This window comes from Cyanistes caeruleus, chromosome 3, assembly GCF_971803275.1.
Source record: "Cyanistes caeruleus chromosome 3, bCyaCae1.hap1.1, whole genome shotgun sequence".
Lineage (NCBI taxonomy): Eukaryota > Metazoa > Chordata > Aves > Passeriformes > Paridae > Cyanistes > Cyanistes caeruleus.
The window spans coordinates 14,288,272-14,314,749 of NC_141703.1; the positions used below are offsets into that span (position 1 = coordinate 14,288,272).

A 26,478-nucleotide genomic window follows, 5' to 3' on the forward strand; every position below is an offset into this window, starting at 1 on the left:
CACACTGCCCACATGATTACCAAGGTGGCTTTCTATTCAGCGTTCACCTAATCAAATGTATGTGTTTTACATAAACGCCCATATTACTGAATAGATAGTTAATTCTGCTCTCACAGCTTGTGGCAGTTTTCTGGTTCTTCTGCAATCCCAAGCTGGAAGGCATTTGATCATCTTCTCTGTGGAAATGGCTGGGTATCCTTGTACTAGAGCTCATGTAATGTTGGCATTAGAGCATGGGAGAGCTTTGAGTAAGCTTTAAAAAGGTGAAATCCTAGACTTCTGGTTTACTGGAGCTGTATTCACACTGGGGCAAAAGCTTAGATTTTGGTCAAAAGGTTTGGCCTGAATGTCACAGCCCACATAGTCTAATTCCTCAAAACAAGACTACATTTTTTAAAGGAGAGGTTTCAAAACCTCTTTAACACCATCTAAAAGACTTTTTTGTCTTAGTGTCATTCTAGCATCATATAAAAGTCTTAGTGTCATACACAAAAATATGTGCATCAATTGTTTAAGAGGTCATCTTAAAAAAAAAAAAGTTTATTCAAGAAATTTATCCAGCATGGAAAGCATTTTGTGTTTTGCAAAGGTATAAGCAACTATAAAGGAAACCAATAGTGTCAACACTAGGACCCTTGCAAATGCTATGAAAGTATAACTTACCCGAGAAAACTCCAGCCACCGATACTGAAAACGTCTACTGAGGTTAAATAACCTTGAATAAACCATCCTCCATACCAGGTAATTGGCAAGAGTCCTGTTAAATCAGGCATATTTTTATCAGGCATGTAAACACATATGATGTACCACAAAGCATTCACAGAAATAGCTCTACATACTATTATAAGGTGGAAATTTCACCTTAAAAATTAATGAATGATGGCCAAATTGATAAATCTCAATTACACAGGAGAATCTGTATGATTGCAGCCATTTAATATATAATTTCCCTATAGTAACCATCTTCTAGGGATTATTTATAACAGGTCAATCACCTAGTATGTCATTTCTAGGTAATTTTTTTTCCAAAAGGCAGCTTTCATTTTCCTTAGAAGTGGCAAAATTATGTTATAATAATAGTTACATCAAAGTTCTATCCAGAGATTAACTGTTTTTTTCTTTTGTAGATCAAAGTGAATTTTATCTCCCCTCATTAGTAGGGCACATAAATGGCAACAGAACAGATAACAGTCCATCCCATATATACTCTCATTATCTCATATTTGTATCTTGCATTAGAAGTTATCAATATGCTTTGAAAAATTCTATTCTTCACAAAGTTATTAAAGTATTACCATTCCTATTTTGTCAGATAGATAATTGAAATACCAAAAAAAAGAGAAGTGTCAGTAATAAAAATCTTATGAGAATCGAGGCTGAGAGATCAAGAAAGAGCTTGTTTAAAATTCCCAGGAGATCTGGTATCTATGCCCCTTTTCTAAAATTCTGGGCACCTGACTGGAGTATTTATCCAGCCTAGATTGATCTCTTTCCATGTTCAGCAGAGGCTGTATGAGCTAAAGGTTCATTCTGAAATACGCAATTCAAACAGTCTCAAAACAAGTCCAACAATGGCCTACACTTATTCTCATCTTCTTTTATACATGACACATTTTTCGAGGATAGTCATTGCTTCAAAGCTAGGATATTCAAATGTTATTTGTTCCCCACTGGGATATACATAACATTTTTTACTTAGGCCATAGACTTCTCTGTAGATAGGAAAGTGGCTTCTATACAACTGAGGGTGCTGCTATGGACTGTCTGAACAACTCCCACCCCTCTAAAAGTCCCATTTCTGCAATCTTCCATTGCTGTAAGTGTGGGGCAATGCAGCTGTTGCTACAGTGTCACTCCATTAGCTTAGAGACACATCCCAAACAGTTCTCTCCTCTGAATCATAACACCTTGGAAATACACTTTGTAGGCATGTCTTGACAGCAGCAGTTGCTTGAGACGTAACTTCAGTTTTGCCTCTAACTGAGCTCCAGCCCACCCACACAAAGCCTTCAGCTCAAGATGTGTTGTTGCACCTCTCACACCGGGTATATTCCCTCTTTTAGTACACAGATATACTCAAAAGTGCATCTAAATGCCCAAAATAATTGTAAAACACATCTGAAAAAGATTTTTTAGCATGAATAATGTGCATTTATAAGACAGTACATGTCACAAAAGCCAGAATAGTTAGCTCTGTTTAGATAATCACACCATTTTAAGATAATGTTTAGGATCATTAAAAATTCATTTCAACCTAAGAAATGCCACAAAGTTTAGATTTTTCTCTTAACAAGTTTCTGACAATGTGGAATTTTCTCACTCATTGACAAGTGAAGCATCCTAAAAGCACTCAGCTCTCATTGTTTTGGTAAATGACATGAACTCCAGAAACCTCACAACAATACCTGCATCAGGTATTTCAGCAGAGCTGAAAAATATCCAGCTGTAACAACTTCTGTAGCATTTATACAAATCTCACAGATTAAAAGGTTAAAGATTTGCTTTCAATCAAAAGTCTTAGGTAAAATCCTTAGCTAAATAAATCACTATCACACACCAATTATATATTACAATTTGGTACTTAATCAGCATCAAAAACAAAATCAATACTCTCTTCTGTGTACTTGTTTTCACACAGAGATGTTTGTCCTTACATTTGAGTTGGGAAACCTCTCTCAGCCTGGTAGTGAATGAAAGACTGAAATTCACACAGGCTGGCTCTCAAAAGATTGCAACCATAATAGAATCCACAATGTATTAAACAATAGGGAGGTTCAGCTTGAGTGCTCCTTAATGGGGGGGTGGGCAACAGGTTGAAAGGTTGAGGAGGTTTGTTGTCACATCTTTGAAGCACAGTGTGCTTTAGCTTGTTTTTCAAAACAAAATAAAATAGTAATTTACCTGAATTTGTTTACCTATTGGGGGGATAATTATTTTACATTTTGGGCTAACTATGCAAACTTCAAATAATTTGGTTGTCTTCAGTTGGCTTAAAAACTGACACTTTGCTAATAAAGTTACTACAGTGCAGATCTTGGGGTAATTTTCATCCCAGTTTCACAAATAAATTCACTGAGGCTCAGAGAAGTTAATCTCTCCACATGGAGCAAAATCCAGTACACAAATAAAACATAAAAATCCTGTCTGCTCTTTCAATGAGATCAGACTGTTGTTCTAACCTTTCAGAGGAGCACACTCTATTTTAACTTCCAAATGCCTGTTGCAGAAAGTGTAGGCTCACTTTTAACCAGTACAACCCTTATTGTGACACACACTCCCAAAGGAAGTGGTAGAGAGATTGTTTGCTAGGACAGTTAAAATTATACCAGCACTTATGAATATTTACTAAAGTACTTTCTGTCCTGTCTCAGAATAAAGTAGGTTGCTCATGTAAAATTCTGTGAGTTTGCAATATTTTAATCAACAGACATGGTAGTAATTAAAGAGGACAGATTTAATATGAGATAGGTGGAAAAATTAATTGACATTTTAAGAAAAAGATCTCTTTCACAAATTTTAAATCTGTTTGAAAATTGTATTCAGAACTGAGTCACAAATCAAATTATAAGTACTGAAAAACTTTTGCCTCTGTTGCTAAAGGCACTAATTCAAGATAAATTATCGTAACTTCTCAAATTTTTCAGATGGAGACTAAGGCCAGAAAAGAGATCTAGTGCCTCCATCCATCTCTGAAGAAAATTCCTCATAAGCTATGTGAATTAGAGTTCTTTTCAATTAATAGTCCCATACTACAGAGATATGGGAAGGTAAAACAAAGGAAAAGGGGCCTAGAAGAAAGCTGGAGAAGTACATTTTACATGCAAGAACATATAGAGATAAGACAAGGGGGCTGGCTTTAGACTGGAAAAGGATAGATTTATCAGCTATTAGGAGGAAATTCTTTACTTTGAGGGAGCTGAGGCACTGAATAGGTTGTCCAATGAAGCTGTGGATGCCCCATCCCTGAAAGTGTTCAAGGTCAGGCTGCCCTTGCCCTTGAGGGAGGGTTATCAAAATGGGGCTCTGAGCAACCCAGCCTAGTGCAAGGTGTCCCTGCTTGTGGCAGGGGTGTTAAATCAAGGCAATCTATAGGGTCCCTTCCAACCCAAACCACTCTACGATACTGTGAAACTAATTATGCATTCTGAGATCTATGAGAATGATAAAGCTGCTTCTTTCAACAGCTGCAAAGATCTCCAGAAATGATGCAATTTATAGTATCCTATTTACGGCTCACATAAAGCACCAGCACACAGGGAAGGGATTTAAGCTCCCAATTAGTGCCAGCACAGTTCTATCTCCCCCCTCCCATAGCACAGCTACACTGGAGCTCTGCCATTGCTCATTTACATCACTGCTACATACACACATCTCTTCCTTCTGAAATAGAGATAAACCCCATTAAAAATGAATTAATACACCAAAAAGCTGAAGAAATCCCTAAAGACACTTACAAAGGCGTGACTTACTTCAGCACCTGACATGCCTATGGCTAGCTATCCCCAAGCTGATGGGAACTCCTGCAGGCTGGTGGTGAGCTTCTTGGGAAGGTCACTATTAGAGCCCAGCTCCTGTGCTGGAGTCCCAGCAGTGCCCTGGCCTGAGGACTTCAGACTGACCTGTGGACCAAGCTGTTTCAAGCTCCACACAGTAACTTGATTATATGCAGTTAAGTAAAATTCTGCTAAATTCATGCTGCACCATGGCACTGTCCTCTCTTCTAGTAATATTACCCTGTGAATGATTTCACAATTCAAGATTGCTCAGAAGGTTCTCTGAAGGAGAAATTTTTAATATAGGGATTGTGAATTGGTACAACTTGTCACCTCCAACACAAACTGCTTCTGTAGCCAGATTTAATTTTCACTCCATTCTTTCCTCCTGAAACAAACATCATAAAATACTTTACCAGATCACTGGATAAAATACAACGGCATGAGCCATCTTTATGTGACATTTTAAATAGTACCCAGGCTAGCAGGGTGCTCATTTGGGAAGAGGACACAGAAGGCACTGGAATAAATGGGTAATTCCCATTACGAACACTGAAGCAAATCTAAAACTTTGAAATGCTTTTCTAGGAATTTCAGGTCTAAATATTTACAGTAACAAATCAAATTCATGTTGTTTACATTAAATAAATCTTTAAAATGTCATATGGAGAATGACAAATGAGATTACCTAAAAGAAAATATCCTCGTTAAGCTTTCAGGGCTCACCCTAAAATGTTGAGACCTCATTGTTATGAGTTCACATTGAGATGATTTCCTAATTTTCTCAGGCCAGATAGCAAGGTTACATCTGGAGCAGACTCTGACATTTTAAGTAATGAACATTATCACCTAATAGATAAACATGATTTTGGTTATCATGCCTGAGCTGTTTGGATACATTTTACATACAAGAATTTGAAGCCTTCTTGGGTTCAGTTTAGCGCTATTTGCCATTCTAACACTTCATGAAGCAAATTTCTTAGGACAAGACTGGGCATAAAATGCCTAAGCCATTAACACCTATAACAAATGTAGTATGAATATACTGGAATTTTTTTTTGCTCACCCTCTCCCCCTGACCTGTGAGGTCAAAAACCTGGTCTTGAGTTTGCTAAAGACAGGCATTGCAATTATTTCTGGTCATTACTCCAGCCTCCTTCTGCCATAACACACAGGCTGGCTTAAGTTCTCTTGAATACTCAGATTTTCCTTGAATAAGAAACTAATGGAAAAAGTCTCCAGGTATTTACTCTGTAGTTACAGAATATATTTGCATGTAAGTGTATTTGTATGCAGGGAATAACTAATTCCCAGTTATCTTGCTAGATATGAACCCTCTAAGTCACACATTTATACCCACTGATGTAACAAACTTTAAGTTAGGAAGCAGGGGCAGCCCAAATAATTTTAAAAACTTTCTTCAATAGATTAATATTGGTGGCAGTAATGGTACTTACCTGAATCCTTTTAAAGCAGGGATATTTGATGATCTGTAGGCAAATCAAGAATTTTTATTTTTCTAATTGTTTGATTTCTGTGCTATTTTTACAGGTACTGTGAATTAATGTAAGCATTCCATCTCTAGAGACACAGAGCAACAATATGAGAATAATTTTTGTCTTTTTTTTCCTGAAATACATTTGGCTGTGGCCATACTGTACAATCAGTGGAGATTGATATTTGGAGACAATATCCTAACAAAATTTATTTTAAATTTCAGTAACATGCCTCAGAGAACAAATTATCAGAAATCCCTTAGATGTTATCAGTAAGGATATTTCAAATGGGATGTCAGTTCTTCATCACTGCCCAAAGCTGTCTTGCTTCCCTGTGCAAAGCACATCTGCTGTGTTTCATCTGACCTACCTGCATTTTACAGATTTATGTTCTACAGGTGTAAGGGATTTCACAAGATACAAGACCCTATACAAGTAAGAGATGCTGAATGCATCTGGAAAGAGCAGCTTTACTGCAACCTGTGTTAACCATAGAAGAAAGGTGCTGAAACTAAAAATTCTCTTCCTGTGCACAAGGTAATATCTAAATCCTCATTCAGACAAAACCAAACAGACTGTTTGCCTAGAGACTTGATTCCAAGAATAGCTGAAACTCATGGGAAAAAAAAAAAATAGAAAAAGCCCAGCATTTGATGTCCCCTTGTGAGTTTGGATGAAACCATCATAGGATCCTTACTTTTTCCTTTCATTTTCTAGTATCCTGAATAGATCTTTGAAGTACTGGGGAACACGGACAATCACATTTTCTGAAGGACCTATATCTTTAAGCTCAGGATAGAGTTTGCTGTCAATCACCTTCTTGATGTATCCCAGCCAGTCAAACTGCAATGACAAAGAGAAGGCTGGTTAAAGCAGATTATGAAGAGAGATGATTTATTAACTAAGTTACACCTTTAAAACTAATGGTTTCAATGCTTTACTTATTAAAAACTTAGAAAGTATTGCACTTTGTCATTACATATGTTTTGAATCCTCATTAAAGTTGGAATTGTATTTAAAAGAATGAGCACACACATTCCTAATGATACTTCTTTAACATGCTGCTCTGAACACTAAAGACAGTTTTAATTATACAGGTCAGATATTAAAGAATAATTTTTCAGTTATACCAAACCAACCTGTGGAATCATGGCACTAAGCTCTGAGATGTTCATTTTATTGTACATCACCTCACTTGTTCGATTTTCATATGGAATCATGATCTGGTGAAGAGAAAAAAAATGCAAAAAAACATCAAAACAAGGTTTATCTTGCAGGGACTCTTATGTCATTACCATCCTTCATAATCCCAGTGCAGAAATAACTCACCACCGATTTTCCAAGCATCTATGGCATTAACCTCCATTTCTGAGGACTGCATTTAAATAGAAGAAATGGAACATAGTTCCTTTTATGTTTAACTCATTACTGGGAAATTTATTGAGCTGCATGTCTTCTTTGGACTTATTAGATAGATTTAACTCTGATTATGCTAAGGAAAGACATGTTAATACATAAAAGATAAAAGTACACCTTGACTATTCATACTCATTCATTCCTTCCTATCATGTAGAAGCCAACTTCAGATTTAATAGGTCAAATCTGAGATAGGTGCATCTTCATAACTGGAAGTGCATCTCATGTCTTGGATTTGAATGTGTTCTTTACTCCACCTGGGGGAACAGCCAGATTCTCCTCTGAACAAGCTTCTCCTTATTTCACCCCATCATCCTGATTTCCATAGCAGGAAGCCTGAGAATATAGGCCAGACATAAATAATATGAATAAAGCATTCCCCAGCCAGGCCTCTCATCTGGGTGACCAGAGGACCCAATCTCAAGTTGCTCTGCAGCAAGGATACAGCATAAGAAATCCTAAATATGAAGCAAGTCCTTTTATAACTGACAAGAAGGACACGCAGTCTCCAAGAAGCCCTGTGGTTCATAATAGGAAAACAAAGTACAAGGTATAGCTCAAAATTTTCTCAGTGTTCAAGAGAAACAAAAATTCCAGATGGCAATTCCAGCCCTGCTGTAAGGCAAATCCTATACAACAGGCTGTATGCTGGGCAGCCTAAAGGACAGAGATTGATGCCAGACAAACCAGACAGCTGGCACTTCTCCAACCAAAATTCTCCAGTAACTGCTTATGGTTTTAATATTGCTCAAACCATAGAGGAAAAAAAAATTACTTTCTTTTCCCTTTCTGCAAATTCCATTTATCTGAAAAATCTTTAAACACTTCTTGAAGCCATTTACTCCCTTACTCTCAAAACTTTCCCTCTTGCTCCAGTGATTCAAACTTAATAAAAAAATTCCTTGTACACAACAAGCTCTCTCAAAACATGCCACTCCTTCCTATATCCAAAGTATTCTTGCTGCCTCTTCCTGAGCATAGAATTCTCCATTAAATATGTTTATTTGAAAAAAATGAAGAGGAACACAGGACACGGTAGAACCTCCAGTGACAAACAGTGACATCACAGTAAGATGCTTACATAATCATTATGTTTATTAGGGTTTATGCAACCAAGTCCATTGGCTCATGCCTAATATTAGGACAGATATTAGGAGGATTATTCTTACTAAAAGAAACTGTAAGCAAGCATGGCTTGCTGCATAATGATGTGCACTACTGATGCTGAGGGTTGTTACATGATCCATGTCATCTTACATGGCAGCTTCACTTACATATTTTGTAGATTAATGCTCTGTAAGACACTTGTTAAGCAAAGCATTAGAGCTACCAGAGCTAAGGATACATCATCTTATGTCATCACTGATAAACAGAAGAAATATTTACTGTTTTTCAAGTGTGATGGGTCACAAGGAAGTATTTGTGCATTAGCCCATCCATGTTAAGTAACTGAAAATGAATATTGGGCTTGGCTTAGACATTTGACAAAATTTCTTTCCTTTCAGCAGAGAAATGGAAACACTGATTGGCTACTATTGGGGGTGGCCCTCATTTCTGTACAAACACACCATTAACAAGCAGTGGGATTCCTGTAGCAGCCACACTGAAACAGAGATATAGAGAATGAAAACCACTCCTCCAACCTGAAATAATCCTGTGGCATAAATTAAACTCCACAAGGGAACAAAAATGTAACCAAGTAAATGTCAGAATCAAGTACCAGATTTAAATACTCTTAGCTTTACTAAATTAAATTGATCCCCTAAATTGAAACTCGTGAGTTTTCCATCCACACTCCCAGACTACTCCATGAACACACTTTTGGAGCTGAGGTTGGTACAGCTGTGAACACCAATCTCTCATCACCAAGATCCAATATCCCACCTCAGTCATGCACTGCTTTTAGACTGTTCCACAGAGAATCAGCCCAGCCTGCTTCTTAAACAACAGAATAATATAATCTCAACACAAATGCACAGCAGGAGCTCAGAATCTACACGACTTCAAAATTATAGAATCACTTAGGGTGGAAAAGACATGTAAGGTCTTGAGTTATATCATATTTTTCCAGCTGCCTAGTGGGTACCAGTGAGCTGGTGTAGATGAACTTCAGCTGGGATATTGATCTCATCACCTTTTCAGGAGAAGTCCTAATTCCTATGGGACAATCCTCAGGCACTTCCACAGTTTCTAACACATCAACAACCCCTGTATTTGTGTTGCCATATGGATCTCCATCCCCCACCTCCACTGAGATGGCAAACCAAAGGACACCATCATTTAAACATTGCCATGCCACCCCCAGGTTTGCCTCTGGTCAGCCTGGCTGACATTACAATTTAAAACACCAGGGGCATTTGGCTAATGTTTTTTCTCTGAGAATAAAATTTACAATTTAACAATTAACTAAGAGAGAAATATCATTTTTCCTTTCTTCATCAGGATTTGCTCCTTTCCTTCTGCTTCTAAAATCCCTATTGTTAACGCTGTTGATATAATGGCTTTTCACTTTGAGAAAGGATTATATTAAATTACCAACCTCTGCTATTTTAACTTCCAATTTTAGAACTGATTTCATATCAGATTCGGCTCGGGAGGCATTTGCACCCAGAAGCACTGCTGTATCAACCATGAACTGCAAAAAGGCATCTCGGTACTGCAAAGAAAGAGAAAGACTGAAATGACAACAGGATTTGCTCTTGAGTAGAATTGTAGCAGTAGACCTGAAATGCCCAGCTATAGGAAGGAGTATAAAACTTTCATGCTTTAGGAACAAGGTTGTGCTTTCCTTACCTTGAATGCCAAGCAAGTTAAAAAGGAGAAAAACCACTGTAAAACTACCATGCATGAAAGAGATAACTGCTGTGGTTCAGGGAGTACAAATCTCAGGAAATGCAAATGACAGTTCTGCATTAGACTGACAACTTTCAGCTCTTACAGATAGATTAGACAATGTATAAAGATGTACACCAGTATTTTTGGCCAACCAAGACAGTAACTACTATGGGACAGAAGTACTTGTATGCAAGTGCAAGCTTCATTTAAGAGATTTTGCAAGAATGTTTTGATAGAAGTGGTGTTTTCTGCTAGATACCCTGAAAAAGTCAAATCCAAAAAAAACACAACCCTTTCTCAGTTTGGAGCTTAACAAAGCAAAACCAGCAATGAAAAAAGATGAGGAGGGAAATGATGGCTCTATTTTCCAGCTGACAATACTTACAGATTTGGCTTCTGTGGTATTTTCTAGGTAATCCTCTCGAGATGCCAGAGAGAGGCTTGCTTGATCAAGCTGTTAAAAACAACACAAAGTAGCAATTAACAGCTAAATTCATCAGATTCAAAGATAAACTGATACACAACTTTGGAAGGGTTCATATTTTTCTGACAATTATGGTAGTTGTGTGCAAATATCTACTATAAAATGCTGCACCAGTCTGAGTTCAACAGGATTTCAAAAACAACAGGAAAATGTTATGCTGTGCTGACAGGTATTAACTAAATCACATTACTGTGACCTGGGGAGCCTCAGATGACCCCTGCAATAGCTAAGCCACCTAGAGAAAAGGGTCACAGGTGTGATTTAGGTGTTAAAAACAGCTTACAACAATGAGTAGAAAATGCAAAAGGACTGTGTCTACAGTATCAAATCATTGGTGCTGATGACCATACATCCATCCTATGCCTATTTCAGGGGTACAAAAGTCATCTTGAGCCCACAACAGTCCAGTGTTTGCACCAAATGTCCCTGAGGTGTGGAGCAGGCCTGTCTGTCTGTCTGGGAAGCATCACTAGGTTTTTTTGACTGAAACTGAGGTTACACTTTTGAGCTTCACCCTAGACAGCACTGGGTGCTGTACTCAGTCTTTTGAAAGATGAATTGAAACTGAAGTGACTACCAGCCAGGATTGCATGCACAGGATATTGCTCTGTACTCAGTACTTTAGTTAAAGGCATATGGATCTTTGACATTCACTTATCTTTTCAATCTAAACGTGGATCAGGTTTTCTGGTCTACATTCACCCTAACATTGGAATCAGGCCTGAATGTTTGAGATATGCATTTAAGTATATCAAGTGAAACATCTACATAGGAACATTTGCATACTATTTCAAATTCTTAATGAGGAAAAACTCACTATGTAGCATATATTTTATAATTATTACTGGGAACTGAGATTTCCCAGAATTTTTCAATGTGATCAAGTTAGGTTAAGGTATGGAAGCCAAAGCTGAAAACTTCAATCAAACAGCTTCCAAACTTTGAATAAGCTACTGATCAGAGAAGAAACAACTGCTTTATGTTTTAAACATTTTTGGTTTTAAATTGCTTTTAAAAATAAGTCTAGTGACAATAGATTGTATTTACTCATAGAATTCATATAAGTCCTTTTTATCTAAATACTTCAGGTTAAGTGATCTATATTTCACATTTTCTACATGTAACAAATAAATAAAACTTTTAAGTTTTAAAGTGAATAATTAATAATAATAGTTAATAATAATAGTTAAAGTGAATAAATGTAATCTTTTCCTCTATTAGCTGATAGTCACAACCTTTAAAATATACCATAAACAAATAAAACAAACCATCTTCAAAAAGGAGTAATTGTAATGCTCAGCGCAACTCTCATTCTTTGAAAAACATCATCACTTCCTTTGCTCAGCACAATGATGCAAAAAGAATATACTCTTATGTTTTTTGTACATGTGTCTTTGCAATAGTTAACTTCAGATCATTTGGGGAATTTCAATTATGTGACTGTTACATTAAATGCTCATTCAAATTCCTTGAGTCTTAAGAATTAGATTTGATAGCACATTAAATCAAGAGAGCACAAATATGAGAAATAAACAAAAAAATGTTAACCAACTGCTTCAGCACTCATGAGGAAAAAAAAAATATAATGCTGAATGCTGAACAAAGTTTTAATTGGAGTTTCCACTTCTTTCAGGATCCATTGATGATTTTGCAATGCTGAGCAAAGAGAATTTTGCAATAAACCCATTTTCACAAGTATATTGAAATAATCTGTGGTATATCTACACCCAAGGGAATTTGTTAAAACATGGACAAAGTAGAGCACTAGCTGATGCATTCTGCAGATCAAGGTCCAAATCAAATTAACATCAGAATACCCTACAGAATAATATGTTATTCACAGCATGTGGAGCTTCAGTTAGATATTTAATTCCTAGGCACCCCTAAGCATAGTGAATGAAGGTACTGCTGGTTATAAATCATTTCCAAGAGACCAGCAGTGAGGATGCCCAGCCATTTGCTGACAGGTGACTTGAACTCAAATATTATGACAGGAGATACCCAAATAAATATCTCCCTGATTCTACTGCTTCAGTTCTTTTGAGTCTCCAGCTGAAGAAAATTGACAGGATCTCAACAGCATCATAGCAGAATGACATCTTTAATACAGCAAACTGATGATCTGCTGTTGATTATCCAGGAAAATGTCCTAGAGATGGGGAAGAGTTACTCTTCGACTTTATGCCAGTTAAATACCTCAGTCAAAAGACATATGGAAGAACTGACATCCACTCCAGTACCACCACAGTCCCTAAATACAGTGTATTCTTGGCTACATTCCTACATACAGACAAGACATTAGCAAAATAAGGATCATAGGTCCTGTTTTGCTGTGATTAATGCCATCATAACATTCTCATTTTTTCCTTCTCTCTTGCCTTCATGGATTATTTTTCTTGTAGTCATGGAGGGTGGGTCTGCTTTGGCTACTCATCTGAAGTTCTTAAACAACAATGCATTTGGCCCAGGCACTCAGTCTTGCCACAGTTATACAATTATATCTGGAGTTTTGTCAGACTAAAGGGAGACAACATTTCTTGAGTCTTTTTCTCATTAAACTGTTGTGTAATGCCATGCACTGTTAACAAATTGGTAATGTTTTGGTCTAAAAGCAATAGCATTTCAGGAAAAAGGTGAATTCTCTTATTTCATGTTTAAAAGCACAAGAGATAAATCTGTGCTGTGAGGTGCTGTATAAGCACCAGATTAAGTGTTTCCATCTCAAGAAAAACAGGTCAAGTTCAAAATATCTGCTACTTATGTCCCATTTTTCATCCTCACAGACAAAAAAAGCATTCTTCATGCAACTGATGAGTCATAAGCAGCACACAGAATTAGATATTGACTTCCTATTCTCATGCACATAGACCCTGGCTATTGGTCTACTGGGACATTTTTATGGGTTTTTTTCCATTTGAAAGAAGAAAACCTGTACAGAAATATTTTTCAATAGCATGTGGTTGCTAGTGGTTTCTACATTCCCATAAACTGGCACCTACATACATCTGTAACCCAGTAGATAATAACAACAGCAATCAAATGTAAACATTTGGTATGTAAATGTATTTTTTAAAAAGAGACCATAAAAGACCATGCAAAGTACCCTATTAGAAATGCTATACTTTACCTTCAGGATGTAGCGATTGGAGATTTTGTCATCAGCAGCCACGTACAAACGGATAAAGACAGAGCTGCTGTATTGGCCACGAAGAGTTGCCAAGGCTTGGACTAAGCTGAACCTCCTTTCTGACCACAGTCCTTCAGGTCCAATATTGGATTCCAGCACAGGCCAGCGGAAAGGTGAATGCTTCAGTATACTTAACAGTGGTTTCACATCAGCTTTTTCAATTTTATCTGAAATGTCAAAGTGTGACAACAATTACATTCCAGACAATTCAAGTCCAGCTGCAGCCACACAAGACAAAGATTTATTGGCATCAATTGACTTCCAGGCAAGGCAATCACAATAGCTGAAACTCAAAGCCTCTGCTCTGCCTGTGAGCACAGCAGCCTAGAAGTCAAACCCTGTTTGTCTGTATCAAGAATAAGAGAGGCAAGTCAGTGCCTTTCAAAAAAGGCAAAGATTGGAATTAGGTAAATTTTAAAAAAACAAAAACACTCCTTGCAGGAACTAGCATAGAAACATCCCGTTTGGGGAGGGGGTTATTGCCTATAATCAAAGCTAGAGGGACAGCATCTGGGCCACCAAGGCTGTAGAGCAGGCTGTCTCACTTGCTGGCACTCAGACGGGCCATGCTGGAAGAAAACTGTGCAGGAAATGAATCCTGAAAAAGTCAGAAGGAAAAAGGGGACTTCCAAGCCTTCTTTCACCTCTGCATTTACCTAAGATAGTGACGTGTGCTGAATTACTGTACATTACCTTACAGCAGCATTTACAAGCTGAGGAAAAGCACTCTGCAAATGTGGCTAACTTGCTTGACATGCAGACACCAAAGCTAAAGAGTTCAGGGCTGTCTATACCCAGCCCTGGGGAAGTGTTTTGATTAAACAGATTCAGAGAAATGTAGAACATAATGAGCAACAGGCTCTTGAAAATATCAGTATGAGAATTTCATCAGAGGGTTCCATTGATTTACTAACCCCAGGCACTAACCCGACAACCCTGGAGCACAGTTTAACATCCTTTCACACAGATAAATATCTCTCCACAGTTCTGACAAGCAAAGGTTTCTCTAAAACTTGTGCCTGGGTGTATCTCGGCCTCAAAAGCCAGCTTCAGATGTGTAAAAGACCCTCTGCATTCAGTTGAATCCATATCAGCAAAATCCATGCATCTGCACAGAGCTTCACAGAGCTCTGCAGAGAGATAAAAAGCCTGCCTTTATAAATGCAGGGAATGCATCTATGGCCTCTTCAAATCAACCCACTTACTCTCATTCATGCAGGATGCATAAAGGATCTTGGCCTTCTGTACAGCTTCACTGTCTCGTCTTTTGCTGACGGGTTTCTCTAGCAATGCTGAAAAAAACATATAATTTTTTTCAATACTTTGGAAATGTAGACACTGTTTGCCTGTTTCAGCATTTGGTATAATCATAGCATTTGTTTAATTAAGTATGAGGCTCCATGTGTACTTTCTTAAGCAGTAGCACAGACATAATTGCACCTTTTTCAATCCCCAACTGAGAAGGATTTTTAATTTTTTTATTTTAAAGAGAACTGATATAAAGCCAAACGACAGATGCAGCTTGTTACTCATCCTCACAACCAGCTACCCTCAGCAAACTGAGGTGACAGGCAGTCATGGGGTGAGGGTGGGAACCAACACACAGAGCAGGGAGTCAGGAATTTTTTCAAGTGGCTCAGCTTCTGGTGCTGGTACATTATGAAATCAGGACCGAACGGAGGTTACAGGATCCCAGGAGCACACTGTAAATCAGCCACGATGCAGCTGCAGCTACGAAGTACTGTGGCTAAATGTAGAGGCAGCTGAGCTTCAGAGAGATCTGTCAGCTCAGGTATTGCACAGCACAAGCACTTCCACCGCCAAGAGAAGCAGGTAACTCTGGAGCACAGCACAGGAACAGGGCTGGCAAACTCTGCTGGACCTCATCTGGTTTTTCAGGACCCAAGCAGGTCCTGCACAACCTTGCCTTATTGTTACTAGGACCACTGGAAGGAGTGGCTTTGCTGGTATTAAGTCCCTCCTGTTGTGTGCTCAGCCAGAGCTAAAAAGCCTTGAAAAATTCAAGACTCCCTTCCCTGCACCAAAGTACCACACAGGGCTCTGTGTCTCAAATGAGCAGAGGCAGCACAGTGCAACTGGGCTGAGAAGCATGGCCCACACAAAACGGGGAACAAAGTGCAACACAAGAGTCCCAGAGGCCTGTGAATGCTGTGAACCACTGAGACTCCATAACACCAGCCATGGCAAGACCAAAGAGCTCCCACACAGAGCTGGATCGGGGTCAATGCAATGTTATTCCTCTGCCAGGACTGGCTGGGGACACACAGAGTACTGAAGAGATGGTGGTACTGTCATCCAAAAGCAGCACCCTCCTGCAAACAGTGGCAGCTGCTCGCTCTCCAGCCCTGCTCTGTCCAGCAGCTGCCAGAGCCCACCCTGCAATGCCTCCTCTCCTGGGAGGCAAAGGTGGGTGTGACTGCTCAGTTCTACAGCTGACAACAGCCTGGGTTTGCACAGCTTCTCTCAGTATTAGGAGCTCACTGCTTGAGGTAGGATTTCAAAGCACTTATTTCCCAAAATTTCCATAGCACTCTGATGAACTAGCCATGCTGCACCTCTCAGCTATTCCCCACCTCAGCTCATGTGAGCACTCAGGGGACCATAATGCAGACCTCAAACTGTTTATTACTCAAGGAATAGCATAGTGATGACCAAATGCCACTCCCTCCAATCCCTTTTCTCAAACAAACAAACAAAAAAAACCCCATTTCCCAAATCTTTTGCTTAGACCTTAAGAGATTTAATGAGCTTATTGCCTTTTAGTTGTAAGATTTTTCCATAAGAATACTTCTGGAGAATCCTCAATCATTTCCCAGTTTATTAAATACTAATTTATAGTATTTGCATTATAATATATAATGCAAATCATCAATATATATGTTCAGTGTGCACAATTCTTAGCAGCATAATCAGACCTGTTCACATTTTTTAAATGGCATTTTAAAAGAAATTATAAATTAATCCTCTATAAAACTAAGGATGAAAACCTACCCTCCCATTAAAGCCATTGTAATAATTTGTGTCTTTGCACAACCATGAAATTTTGAAGCTAATAAAATCCAGCGGCTAAAGCTCAAGAGAGAAACAGATGATAAGAGCCAATAAAGGTAATTCTAGAGATGATGTTAATGGTGTTAAAATCAGACCTGGTGTTTTCCCATCAAACTATGTCATTAATGTGACATCTACCCCCACCTCACTACTGCAGAGAGCGAGGTGGGGTAGATGCTGCAAACTTGCTCAGAATTCCTTTATGAAGACAATTCTCAGTTCTGATAACATAAAATCCAGTGATCAAACATGAAAGACTTAATAAGATGATTGAATCCTGTGGACACTGAAATAGGGGATGTGACCATGGATGGTCTTTAGGCTATGGAGGTTTCCCAGCCTTAACCTCAAGTTTTCAGAAAGATTTAGAAGCTCAAACCTGGATCACTGCTCACATCCACGTGATTTCTACATTAACTAGTATAAAATCCAAATACAAGATTTAGGAATTTGTTTCTTATTTAGCTCACAAATACATATGGTTTTTACATGTCCCTCAGTATTTAAATTATTAAAGATGAATAGCAAGAAAAAGCAAGAACAGCAAGGAAAGGCAGGAAGCACAGTATACTGATCGAAGATATATGTAATCAATCAGTCTAGAGGTTGTTTGTTCATGGAAAGAAAGTCACTACTGTGATTGAAATCAATATAGGCCCATCAAGCTCTCTTTAAATTAGCAGTATTGGGTCCTGTGAGTAGCCTGGCCACAGCTGCAGGCCCTGACAAACCCACTCCATACAGAGTATATCTGTTCACATGGGTCGATGCACGCTGCTCTCTACAGGGCAGCCTTTGGGAGGGCTGCAGCTCAGTGTCTGCTCTCCCAGAACTCTGCAAGCTGAACAAACCTGCCCCAGGACCATCCCACACTCTCTGAGCAGTGCTTCACCTCCTGACACATGACATGGATTTCAGGCTCTCATCTACAGCAAGGGAAATCCCAGCCAGTGACACACAGAGAGCGAATTCAGCCCCTCTGAAAACATTCACCTCAACTATAGTTGTCTGAGAGAATTGTCTTTCCACTTTGAAAAACCATAATAGCTTCAAATATTTTCTGTTTTGATGGCAAAATGTAAGCAAAACCTATGTTGTCTTTCAAGGGATAGGAAGAGGAAGACCACCGAAGATTAATGTTGCACCTCATAAGATACCACAGATTTGTTGTTTAGTTGTTTACTTTGTCTTTCCAAGGTCCAGCTCTCACACCTCACTAAGGAATTGTGTGCATTCATACAAATCCATTGAGAAGTTCAGTCTGATAGGCTTTCCTTAAGCACAGTTTCCTTAAACTCTGATCTAATTAGGGAGATCAGGGATACCAACATTTTGACTAGAATGGCTCACTTAGCACTGAGAAGGACGCTAAGCTTGTTCTTGGAGCTGTCTTGCTTGCTTGCTGTTTTCTTGTTTCAGACTAAAAGTTCTAATTCCTTAAAGCAATCTTCCATCTTAGGACACCGAACTTTTACCTCTAAACAATAATTGTTAGGTATAAATAATTTTGATCAGATTAGGAAATACACATCACTCCAACAAAATTGAAAATACACCCTTAAAATAATAGCTCATTTTTCAGCTCTCAATTGAATGATACAGAACTAGACATAGAATAGAAATCTGGCTGCAGAGGTTAAAAAGAAACCACGTTCCAAGCTGATTCACAGGCATCTGAAAAAGCACAGAATTTTTATTAACATCAACCAAGATTTAAAAATTAAATGCTGCTACCAAGTTATACCACTAGCCTGCCTGTAAAGCAGGATATCATAACCAAAAATCACCAGGACAAACAAAGTGAACCAGCATAGCTTAAGCCAGCTGAATATACAGTTTGGCTCCTATTTCCTTAACCAAAAATCAAGTATATGGTTGAATGGCTTTTTTAGCAAAACAACTATTTTTCAGTTATATCTTTCACTTTCTTCAGTTTTAAATTATTTCCAAAGTCATTCTCTTTGGGATAAAAAAATACTTGGGTCTCTATCACTGACCTCAGCACCTCATTGTTCATGTTTCCATATGCACAGGATGTCTAAATGCAAGATTTATGTTTCCCTTCCCATAAAACTTAGTTATGGCAAGTGTCATCACCTATTAGCAATTCCACTCCACAGTGCTATAGTAATATATCTCATTAAGCAGCTACCACTTGCACAGTCAGAAACTGGCTGTAGATGTTCACAATATCCTAAACTTCCTGAGGCTGGAAATGGCTTCATCATTCATTTTCTTGTACCAAGTAGCTGAGGGTGCAGAAGTTCCCATGGCAGTCAAGGTTCTTGAATTTCTGTCACACCAGGCCAGGCAGGTTGGCATCACTGCACTCCCTGACTCTCATATAAAACACAAGGACTCAGGATCACCAGCAAAAAAACACTCCATAGCTGGGAGTGATCTTCACTTGTCTGAACTGGAGATGCTCAGATATACAGCCAAGGAAAAAGGCACAGCTTGGGGGTGGGGAGCTGGGAAGGGAAGGAAGAGAGTTCATATTGAGCTGCCCTCACACAGTTCTTTTTCAGGGCAAGAGGGCTAAAAAAGGCCAGCTTCCTGTGGTTCACTACCCTCGAGTAAATAGCAATCATCTGTTGTTAAAAGTGAGAGCAAGGCACATTATAAAGTTAGCTTTGCATGTGTGTTTATTTAACTGCATACTATTCTAAAGCTGCTAAGGATAGTCTTGTGGTTAAGCGTTACCTTTAATCTTACTTTCCATTTCCAGCCCTTGTTGATTTTCCAGCCCACTGTCTTGCACAGCTTTCCTTGGCTTTCAACCACCATATTTTATTTCTGGTGCCAAGAAATCCCATACCTTTCCTGCTTCTGACTTGGACTGTTTGAAAAAGGATTGTAAAACCAGATTTGCAGAGAAAAAAAAAAACATGCATGCCATTTATTCAGATTAGAAATATTGATTCAATTTATCAGTGTCCTGATCAGATTGTATATATACTGTACCCTATCAGACAGTTTTCTATATATATGTAGCTGTGTTGAAATCCTGAGAAGTACTGTGTTATTCATGAGGCTTATTTCCTATTCTAGTGAGAAAAATAAAAGTTTTCTCTGCACTTTACATAGATGTGGAGAAATCATTGTGTTAGTAAAGACAGTAGCATTTTTTCTATTAGTTTTTGTCCTTTTCCTTTTACAAACATTTACTCTGTGTGGAAAATGCAAGCTCAAGTGTTTGCACAGTGATATCTGACAATGACCTGAAATATATTATCATGCTTTGTATCTTGAAGAAAAACAACTCCATGTGCAAACATCCCCCAGTGAATATTCTTGGACTGTAAACAAAACAAGAATTCTACAAGAACCCCAAGGGACATCTCATTTCCTGGAAAGTTGCAACCCTGGAGGAGTGAAAAGCTAGAAGCAGACAAATAATTCAGCATGAACTCCCAGGGCAATGCTAGAACAGACAGGAGTCTTGGACTGCAAAATCAGAGAAGTATCAAAGTGGGGAGATGATCTTAGTGTGTACACAGGCTGGTGAGACAGACTGGAACACAGCCTGCCCTTCGGCTGTCTGAATTGTAAAAACAATCTTGGACAGTTGGACAGAGTGCAGAAAAATATCAAGACAATTGGGTTTTTTCTTTGGAGGGTCTGGTTTGAGAAATAGAAGGGAGGGACAAAAAATACATGCAATGAAGGAACATGATTGTTCTCACAAGAGATGTGAAAGGGTGATGGGATCACAACATCAAAACGCCTTTAGAAAACACTTGGTGCCAGACAGGTCTTTAGTGTATTTAGAAAAGGCACAAAGAAAACCAGCTCTTGAACAATGATGACAAATTTAGTGACAGTGATTAACCACTGGAACCAGCAGCCAGAGGAGACTGTGGCTTCTCTGCCCCTTACTATTTTCAAGACTTCATGCTTTTTTGGGAGATAAACTTAGCCCCAAAGCCAATTATGTTTTATCCCAGTGCAAGCTACTGAGTTGCATCACATGGGTAATGTAATTGTCTGTGACACAAAAAAGGTCATAGGAAATAATTTAATGGTTACTCCTGCAATTGCACTCTATACATTTAGGATACAGATATCAAAGCACTCTTAGACATGACAGACCAAGGAGACACAGCCATTATCCATTGTTGCAGATAAAGAAGGTGAGCCACAGATTGCTCCTTATCTAACTCATGTCAGAGTCTTAGTGATTAGAATAGTGCTCCTTTATGAGCATAAAGCTTGCAGAACGTGATCCACACACTCAAAGAGCTTGATCCTTTGGAGACAGTGAATGCCCCTCAGCCCCTTTAACTTCAGAGACAGTGGGAGTTGCTTGGCATTGCCCAGATGATGCTTAGTACTAAATTAAAAGCAGCTTGTAATGATCTTTTTTGGGATCAGACTCAGAAAGCAGTCCAAGGGCTTACACATTCTTACACATTCAGCAGGTTCATTTGCAAATACCCAATAACAGAGAATTTCTCTTTCAATACTTGAGCAATAAAGACTCTGCTAGTCACCCTCCCCTCACTATGCTCTACAGCTGCAAGAACTGAGTTTCTTAACTGATGAGAAGAACAATTAAAAGAGCTGTTCCCATCTCCAGCTATCAGTGACAGCCTTGGTTTCCTCCCTAAGTTAGCACTATTATGTGCAACCTCTGTGAAAAAACAAAACCTAAGTTACCATTCAGAAAATTGCAGATGATCCTCTGATGCTAGCAGCAGGTTCTTTTAAGGATATTTTGGAAGGATTACCTCTTAAATGTAGAGAAAAATCTTCTCAAACCTTGGTTGGAGTTTAGCAATCAAACCAAATACACAGCACAGGTGTAGAATGTCATTCCCTGAGGTCCCTGCACTATAAGATAATTATGATTAATCTAGTCCTCCTTAAGAATATCTAACACTTAATTCCCATATTTTCCTCATGCTTAAGAGGTATGGCAAAAGAGTTCCTGAAAAGTAACCTCTAAAACCCAAGTATCCAACTGCACTTGTGCCCCCGGGGTTGTTTAGCACTCCAACAGTAGCACGAAAGCATTGCCCTCTCTTTGAACTCTCAGCACACTGGATTTCAGAAGTCAAGGTCAGTAGGGTTCACAGAGCAAAGATTTGGCCAGGATGCCAAAGGGCACACAAAAAACTTTAAAACCACACTGCTGTTACAGACATCACAGCCAGACAAATGTACAGTCTGAAGCAACATGAGCTTACACGTTCCAAGAGTGATCATTTCAGAATGGTTTGGGCCCAGCTGACATTCATTTAGAGTATCTGGTTTCCAATTCCTCCCTTTCAGAGTCCAAAGTGAAGGAGAGCTGGCAGCGCTAAGTTTCATTGTGCCTATGAAGGACACAATGTTCTACCCTAAAATAAAAACACTGGCCACAGCATATAAAATTATACACAAGACTTCTGACATCATTTGACCAATGGTAACATTCCTGTCTTGACACATGAAAATAAGAATTTAATTAGACTGCAACATTCCAGGTTACAAAATTTATTCCCATTAGTTTGGAAAAGGGACTCTTATAGATGGAATGGGGTCTAGAGGGGAGAGTGAAGAATATTGTATATATACATACATACATATATTTATATATATGTATGTGTGTGTGTGTGTATGTTCTAAAAGGAAGTGACAGACTTGATTGATATTTCAAGCTGAACATATTTCTTGGGAACAAGACAAGTATCATCAAGCAAAGATTATTCTTAGAGTTAAATCTGTTCCTTCAGAGCACTCTTTTGAAAAAGACATGGACATCTGCTGCAGGATACAACATTTAATGTTTCAGTACAACTTTATCTCTCTTAGCAGGTTAATAGCACAGGTCAAACTCCCACGTGAATGCACCTGCCCAGCTTCCATTTCAGAATTGTTTTGTATTTGGAAGCCTTGGAAGAAGTGCAAAGCAAGATCTTGCCTGCCTGGAAAATACCACAGAGACAAATCTCAGTTGATGTGCAGATGCCTGCTTACAGTTCTCATATGACACTCAAATACATCATTTCAAGGACTCATTAAATTCCTTTATGCCTTTAAAACACAAGTTCTGCTGAGAACATCTCCTGATAGGCAATTTAAGTGTACAAAACCACTTCTTTCCTCTAGTAGCAATTGAGAGCAATATTTGGTTTCTGAGGTTTCCCTAAAATATGAGCTAATCTAAATTTATTTCTTTTTTGTAAACTACTAGTTCTGCTAATTGCTCTGCAGTGTTTCTTGCTAGTTCAGCTACCTTATACACAGTCTGACATGCGCAGTCTAGAGTCATCTTCCCCATCAGACACTTTATTAGAAGTGAACTGCAAATTATTTGTTTTTAAATAAAAAATTGTTTCCAGAAGTCCAAAGTATGACACTACACAGACTAAAGATAAAATTTTTACTCCTTCACAAATAAACAAACAAAAAAATCAATGAAAAATTTTCTCACCACCATAAAATAAATTAAATAATTGCTAAATTGTTACTGACATTAAGGCTCTTCTTCCTTTTCTTTGTGCATTGGTGGCTGTAAACAATTCTCAGTTTCAGAGCACAGAAATGGAAGCAATCCAAGCCTGATGCAGTACAAAATATATTTAATTGCATTTTATAAATACCTATTTTGAGTTTCTGATGAATTATAGATTTCTCTACTGTTTGCTAAATATGTATATGGGAGAACAAACTAGCATCAAAAGCTTGTAAAAATCTTTCTCCATATGCTTAAAACAATCCTTGCCTAATTAAAGCTTTTTACTTTGAGTGTCTAAAGTAAATTAAAATAGCTAATCAATACACTTTTCTGGTGCTTATAATGCAGTTTTTAAATTTTTACAAAGCATACTTTACTTCCACTTTCATGTCTTTTGCATTCCCATATTAACCAGCCTTCTACTGCTTTCTTACCTTTTTTCACTCAGTTCCCCATTGCTAATAATCAGATCACCAGAATCATTTTACTAGAGTACATAAATTCTTGAAATAATCACTCAAAGCAAATTTCATAATGGCAAACTCCTTGTTCACACAGGAATATGAACCAATGCAGAGCACTGGACTATTTTTCCATTGCCCTACACCTGCTGCATTGTATATTCCCACTTCTTTGGAAGGAAGTACCACCCAGGATGTCAATGGATGGGGCCATTTTGGAAGGCTTACATAGTCTCAGATATGCCATAGATATTAAATATAAAATTTTCCATATTTTCAAACCAGTAACTAGCTTGTTTGGGTATTTTTCTTTAATGAAACTACCAGTGTATTCTGCAGCTGCAGGAATTCATTCCTCAGAACGGTCCTTAGGCCTGCCTTGTTTTGACAAACTGTGTCTCCCTCCTCCCCTTGTTTTATTTTGTGAGCTGAGGGGATCGGATGGGTTGGTGGTTGGTGGTGGGGGGGTGGATGGAATTCAGTTTGTTTACTTCTGTTTTCATGTTTTCATTGTTTTGGTTTTGGGGGAGGTTGTTTGGTTTTGGGGTGTTGTTTTGGTGGGGTTTTTTTTGCTTGGTTTGGTTTTTTTAAGGGTATTTAATCATGATCAAGACACCAGTTATCAATTCAGGAAACTGTCTTTTGTATTTAATACAATTAATGTCCATCAGCCAATTTCTTGATGGTAGCATTCATCTCACCATGGATGGAGCAGTGTCTCTTGAAATTAACAGCCCCTCATTATTAATTCTTCTGATATTCCAATGGAACATTTAAATCATGAATTAATTTTGCACTCGTGTGGATGTAATTAATATGAATATGTATTTCCACAGGAATTAATGAAAATCTAGTAATTAATGAATTCATGTAGGTTCTAGTTCCCAAGGAACATAAACCAAGTAAAACAAACAAATATTCCCAAATACCAATTCCATTAAAGTATTTAGACAAATAAACCAAACTAATATACCGACATTTTAGGGTTCCCTCTCTCCCCTTGAAAAGAAATGCCTCAATTCCTTCCTTGAATATCCATTTTAGCAATATGGAAGTTCTCATGGAAATAGCATTCACACAGCTGTGCTTACATAAATGCTTCCTGGTGCTGTTCAGTGCCCTAATACACAGCACATTTCCGAAACGGAAAAGTTGTTTGTTTACAGTTTCAGCATTTTGTAAATCCTCTGAGTTTGTATATCAAAAGATAAGCCCATTATGTGAGTTCCTCCAAAAGTCAACATAACTGTACACAAACTGTGACCAAACCAAAAATCAGTTTATAAGGAGGTGAGAGCCTCTGTTCATAAATTTAATTTCAATAATAAATTTTATTCTTTTGAGTAGAATTGCCCTCTTCCCTGCCCTGCCCCTCTGGCCTCCTAGTATTTCACTTTAGGGGATAACACACGTCATTATAAGTTTAGGCAAAAGATTTTAAACCACATTTACACTAGAAGATTGTAAATTTCCCAATGGTTACAATATAGGTGGAGCTCCATACTGAATGGCAGCATTAAATTTACTTCATTGCAATAATACTTTCAACATGTTCTTGTGGAAAATTTTTTTGTCAAAAAATGGATTCAGATGTCACGGATTGCTCTGCCTTCCAAGGTATCAGTCCTCATTCTGTAAAATTCCCCACCCATACACAGCCATTAAAAATTTTGAAATTCAGTATCTGCAAGTATAAATTATACATATCATACAAACCCCAGGCAAATTTAGGGGAAATACGTGCCAGATGTGGAACAGGAGTGAGCAGGATGCCCCACTGTGGTTCTAGCTGAAGGCTCAGAGGACAATGCCATTCTAATCTCCAAAGCAGGGAGATGCTGTGGGAATCCTGTGGCTCAGTTACTGTGCTGCCTTTAAACCTCATTTAGGAACCAAAATTGTCTCTTCTCTGTACTCATGGTTTTCCAAAATCACCCATTACAAACACAGTTTTCATTCTGAGCAGCCACAAAGCCTGGAAAAAGTCCTGGGTTCTCCAATTTTGATTTAGGTATTCCATTCTACCAAAAAGCTACTAACTTCTTGCCTGGAGAGATTTACCTGACTCATGCCACCTACGTTTTTTTCTTACATTCAGACAAATAAGACACTTATAAGCCTTAAATAAGCCGCAGGAAAGATCTGGATCACTGCAGTGTCTGTACCATGGAAAAGAGATCCTTTTATTGCAGAAAAGACCAAGCAAAGCATAAAGTTCTATTGCTTTTTTCTGCTTTCTTGTTATTCAAGAGCAGCTACCCAGCAATATATTGGAGGCAAAACCATAAATATCCTCTTTTATTTTAATTTCTGCTGGTATTCTGCCTCATACTTGGGACAGCTCTCAAAAAGCTCAAATAACTTTGAAGGAAACAAATCACAAAAGACAGGTCAGCTAATATGGAAACCTGGGGATGAGTGTCAGCAGCTGCATTCAGATTTCATGGGGCACATCCAAATTATCCCAGTGTTCTCAGCTGAGCACCAGTTGAATGGCAGCAGAAAAAAGTCAGCCCTAAAAGAGTTATGTGGCACAGGATCCTCTGTGCAGGACAGCGACCACTCAACAGCAACTGGTCAACACCAACTCCT

General features: G+C 38.4%; 1 protein-coding gene across 3 annotated transcripts in view; it reads right to left on the reverse strand.

Moving 5' to 3' along the window:
• PHEX (phosphate regulating endopeptidase X-linked) overlaps positions 1 to 26,478 on the reverse strand; it is a 105,968-nt gene that overhangs the window by 58,160 nt on the left and 21,330 nt on the right. For all 3 annotated transcript variants that reach the window (XM_086879907.1, XM_086879906.1, XM_023918494.2), the window contains exons 4-10: positions 15,117 to 15,203; positions 13,852 to 14,078; positions 10,626 to 10,694; positions 9,945 to 10,061; positions 7,129 to 7,212; positions 6,687 to 6,832; positions 664 to 757 (exon numbers count right to left, since the gene is read on the reverse strand). In XM_086879907.1, coding sequence (XP_086736033.1) covers positions 664 to 757; positions 6,687 to 6,832; positions 7,129 to 7,212; positions 9,945 to 10,061; positions 10,626 to 10,694; positions 13,852 to 14,078; positions 15,117 to 15,203 — 824 coding nt within the window. The remainder of the gene's footprint in view (positions 1 to 663; positions 758 to 6,686; positions 6,833 to 7,128; positions 7,213 to 9,944; positions 10,062 to 10,625; positions 10,695 to 13,851; positions 14,079 to 15,116; positions 15,204 to 26,478) is intronic.